The sequence below is a fragment of the Pavona decussata genome, unplaced genomic scaffold, assembly GCF_977016875.1.
Source record: "Pavona decussata unplaced genomic scaffold, jaPavDecu1.1 SCAFFOLD_87, whole genome shotgun sequence".
In the NCBI taxonomy this organism is placed as follows: Eukaryota; Metazoa; Cnidaria; class Anthozoa; order Scleractinia; family Agariciidae; genus Pavona; species Pavona decussata.
In genome coordinates this window covers 2,767,501-2,772,500 of record NW_028145504.1, presented here as the reverse complement: position 1 = coordinate 2,772,500, position 5,000 = coordinate 2,767,501, and the positions used below count along the sequence as shown (strand labels likewise).

The following is a 5,000-nucleotide window of genomic DNA, read 5'->3' as shown; positions in this document are numbered from 1 at the left end:
CCTGTACGTGGTTACTCCGCTTTTGTTGGAGGGCCATGTGGACTTTCCATAAAGACGTTGAACAAGAAACAAAAAGGAGTTTGTCACCACTGGAATCAGCAGAAAGTGATTCAGTAAGTTCAAGTGTTATCAAATGCAGGTACCGAGCAGTCCAAGCAGATCACTGTTTATGATCCATGCCTAGTTGCCCACACGCGTGCGAAGGCTTGTATCCTCGCCATTCTTTTCGCGGCCCTCCGCTGCTCAACCCTAAACCGTAACACTAATTCTGCGAACAATCTCACCAGCTACGCGAGCTAGCCTATCGTCTATACGATTAAGTTTATGCACGCGCACCACGCACGAATTAGTGTCTCCTCACTACAGTTTATGGGGGTCACCAGATGCTTCTGAATAATATAATCACTGCTGTTCATTGAAAGCGAACAAACAACAAATTCTAAGTTAAAACCATACACGATAATGGGTAGTTTGTTATTTTACCATGCTCTTGCTAGAAGTAGCTCAAAACAAGTGGCCGAGTGGCTGTAAAAGGACTGAGATCTAATTCTTTGAACGACGTTTTACTCAAAAGATACCCTTATAACCCTACCTAGAATCTTGGCATTTAAACTTTGGATCAAAATAAACGTTTTTCCAAACAAGCTCCAAAAACTTCTAGAGGAAGCGTAACGACTGGAATGCCTTTTCTTTGTTAGTTTGCTTTGCTGCGTGCCGCGTGAACGCCTGGGTACTTGGCCGTCTGCAACTTGTGAGGCAAAAAGTAGATACCTATCTTCCTGTTAAGCGCTCACAGTTTGATATTTACAGATCTGCAAATAGTAGTTTTCCAATAGAAGTATAAGTGTAGCTAATATCCTGTTTTCCGGTTTGTTTCAAGACCAGGTATTTATAACTATATCGGTTCTTGGACGTTCGGAACAAGAACAATTTGAATTTAATCCTTCGAAGTAGCCGTTTAAAGTTGAAATTTCCAACAGCCTAAGCAGTAATTAAGGGAAATGTTACTCAAAATTAGTATTATCTTCGCAACAGTAGTGATTTTTGGCGAAATAAAATTGACCCATTATTTCTTTTACCGAGCATATTATTCATTTACGGCTCTAAATGCGTGACAAGGAACTGTGTAATTTGACCGTTGGGTCACTTTTGTTTAGCGCTCTAAAGTTTTATATTATACGTAGCCCAAAAATTTTATTGGAGTTATTTGAAGAATAAACCTTGCTCTTTCGCTCGGTGTACTTGATATGAAACCACGCCATGTACCAAGGTCCGATTTTACCCTCCCAATGTTGCCAAACCGATGTGGGAGCTGCCAAACCGACTTTGTCGCCGTTCGCCTAAAATAAAAATCTAATCGAACTCGAAGTATTTTTTCTAGAAATACTTCAACTAGATATACGTCCTGGCAAAGTTTGGTAATTTTCGATTTTTTTTCATTTTGCACACATCCAGGTGAAATTTCTGGGTCACCGCTCTTAAGTCTTTCCTAGAGCTATCTAGAAGTTTCTAGAAAACACGTAATTTAAAAGCGCGTGTTCTTGCCGATCACGACAGCGCGCGCGACAACGCAAATCAAGTTAAGTCAAAATGTTTTTATTTTTTTTTGTCACAAGTCGCAAGCGAGTTCACAAGAAGTTAAGTTCAAGTCAAGTTTAAGTTTAAAAATACAAGAAGGGACAACTCAAGAAAGTTCACCAAGTAATATAAAGTCAGAAACTGTCGTTCCAGTAATTCGAAAGCGCACCAAGGCAAATATTTTCGCTGCTTTTATAATTAAGAGTTAAATGTTTCAAATAACGTACTTAGCCACGCGTTTAACTTAAGTTTGTTGCTTTGTATCGCGTTTAACATGTTTTCGTATTAACGCAAGTCCAAGTCAATGTGACTGACTGAACGTTTTTCATTTAGTTGTTTTAGTCATTTGCATAAACTGTAATTTTTACCTTTTGTTTAGCGACGCAATTATTTTTCATTAGCGAAATCTTGTAACAGTTGAATAATTTGTAAACCTTTCAATCTTTAGTTCTCTCGGTGTTATGAGACAAATCAAGCCATTAAAGGGCTAAAACATCACGCCCTCCCTCCTCTATTTGGATACTCATGGAAGCAACTGAAGCGACTCGATGGACAACAGTGTTGTTTTGACTGAGAAACTAGAAAACCATAAACACACGAGGTTAAATGTATAAGGTTCTTAATTGAACATTCGTCACGTTTTCTTACGCATACACTGAAAATAATGTATTGGTGGATCAATTGCCCGTGAAGAGCACAAAGAAACAAACTACGAACATGAGCCTTATTTGACGTCATTGCTTCTAATTATCTATCGATAGACAACGTCTACCCAAAATAGACCTCTCAGCTCTCTTGATTGAGGTTTTTGCGAAAACATTTAAAAATTAGCAGGCGTGACGAAGTTTTTACCTAACATAGTTAGCCATAGTTTACCTAACATAGTTAGCCATAGTGGAATAACACTGTGGAAGTTTGTGTTTGGAAATATTTTCCACGGCAGGAAATTTAAAGGCACTGAGAAAAAATTACGGAACCGAGTCACGACATCATCCTCAACAATTATTCATCCAAGTCTTGAAAGAGCTCATAGTTGTTTGCATTACTTTTAGTTTTGGGTCCTAATTTAAGCGCCTTTCGCCAAAACGTAGCACATCTGAAGGGGAACAGGGTAGGGTAAATGGGACGAGTAAATGTAAGCTAGGTTGGAGTGAATCAACGTCACCAGTCCCCCTTCCCTCTTCTACCTGTCCTGAGATGGGTTAAAGAAGTCGAACTACTATTCTGTTCATTTTTAGCTACCTCAGTTAGATGACGGAGCATGTCATATTAAATAGTTGCAAGAATCATAAGAACTGCTTGAAGTTCATAAGCTCTATTTTGCAACTAAGAGATTTCACACTTCTTAATAGTCCAGTTGATTCCACCGGAAGATTTAACTTTACAAACCAGAAACTACAGCTTTTTGATACCTAATGCACTTTGGCCTCCAACTTTGCCAATGTAATTAAACCGGACTGATTATGATCATTTAATGGCAGTAAAACACGAAAGAAAGCAAAGTAGCTGTTACAACTTTGACTTCAGTTAACAGTTCCTATGGAAAGTTACGAGAAGAATCAACGGAAGTTCCACCCAATTCCTGTGGCCAAGAAGAAGGATAATAAACTGACCACTATTACTCCACATTATTCAAATTAGTTTAAGTTGGTAACTTGTTCATTCAACGTTTTGATAACACTGCTGGGCATAGTCAATCGACCTTAATCGGTGCAAACTGTAAGAAGAACTAGATTTAACTTCTTAAGGTAAGACTCTTTCGCTTGATTTACTAGCTTCATCTTTTATTTCTAATTTTTGTGAACACATGTTTGTTAATAGCCATTGTAACATTTCACAACCGTACTTTAGATATCAAACCAAATTAAAAGGTAAGGCAATGAAGGTGTAAAAACATCCGACTTCGCGCAAGGGATTATGATATTCGGGTTGGTGCCTATCGATGGTGTGTCTCTTCTGGTCGAGTTTTGGATGCCCTCAGAGAGTCGGGATAGCACGAGCGAACAGCAAGAGTTCTTCAAGGTGATTGCAGAGTACAAGTTTAGGTTTGCGAGTACTCCATGAAGCATTTTTTCGCTATTGAATTTGATTGGGCAAGTAAACGAAACATCAGCTCTCGAATTTTCTTCCGGTGAACAAATTACCTTATTAACTCAGTTTATAAAACCAGACATTCGTTTCCACGCTCCCACCAACCAGCACTACCATTATTTAAAACTTACCGTATCTGGGCATTAACACTATAAATAAGCGTTGACGACAAATTAACAATAGACGCGGATTGGAACTCAACAAGCTGGTTTTCTGCCTGGGAAAAATTCACCACAATTCACATTAAACGTTTTCATTGGCATTCTGTGAACATTGTTGCTGTGAAAAGCAAACGACCGGCTCTGATCTGGCTTTCGACGGCTCTGAACCTCTAAAATGATAGAGGATAGTAGTATTAATCTGTCAAAGTATAAGTGATGGTAAGCCATGAAAACTGTTATGGGCCAGCTTAAATTAAACGTAGGGCACAGTACTATCACCCTTCACCTAGGATGACTGACAAATGTTTCCATATAGACTACTTTGCAAACGCAAGAAGGACTTTTAAAGATCACTGTCATGCTTCCAGTATGCTTTTGAGATTGCAAGGAACATCATATTTTATTTTCATCTTAGAGCACATGTGAATTTTGTTGTACGTTACAGGAAGACCCTTGATCACCATCGTCTAAACTTGTTTCCTGAAGGAAGGTAAGCCAACAGACTTTTCTTTTATCACGTTTATAAAATTGCTTGCCATTGAGCATCCAATAGATTCCATTTGTGGTTTGTTTGGCTAGTTTTGACCGAGTGCCTTAGTTTAGTAATTTATCTTGTGCGTCACGCCGCTGTTTTTCGTCTCGTTTTTTTCCATAACTTCTGGATTCACTGAATGTTGAACTCACGTTTCCAAGTTACTAAGTCCCAGTCGTCATCATCGTGATCCTTGATTATTTAGCAACAATTCCTGTTAATATAGATTAAGTAATTGTCCCAAAAAGGGAAAAAAAAAAAAGGAGATGCCCCATTTAAACCAAGATTGGGGTAATGAATCCAAAAAGCACCTTATCACAGAATCTAATATACTCCAAACCTTATTTATAGGTTGTCCAACATGCCTGCGCTGAAGATCCGTTGCCGATCTTTCGAGCTAAGCTCGGAATCTCAAACACCAGCTTTCCAACGCTTTTCGTGTGGAGTAGGTCACGTGATAAATGACATTAAGCGGTACATGTTTCACTCGTTTCAACTGGTTTTCTTTATGGAAGTGCTTGGTATTTCTGCGGTTAATTCTGGCTGGTTGATTCTTCAAAAACAGCTTGTTCAGCTAGTGCTGGTACCCGTCTGTGCAATTTTGGTGGAGAGAATCGACGTTCCGTTCCTGTCCAGGA

At 38.9% G+C, this 5,000-nt stretch overlaps 1 protein-coding gene across 1 annotated transcript in view; it reads left to right on the top strand.

The window, feature by feature from the left end:
- The first annotated feature begins 4,135 nt into the window (after positions 1-4,135).
- The window catches only part of LOC146474780 (major facilitator superfamily domain-containing protein 12-like), a 10,005-nt gene continuing 9,140 nt past the window's right edge, over positions 4,136-5,000 (top strand). Inside the window, exons 1-2 of the mRNA XM_085116854.1 lie at positions 4,136-4,320; positions 4,714-5,000. The exon at positions 4,714-5,000 is cut by the window's right edge and continues 244 nt beyond it. Coding sequence (XP_084972980.1) covers positions 4,724-5,000 — 277 coding nt within the window. The 5' untranslated portion in view covers positions 4,136-4,320; positions 4,714-4,723. The remainder of the gene's footprint in view (positions 4,321-4,713) is intronic.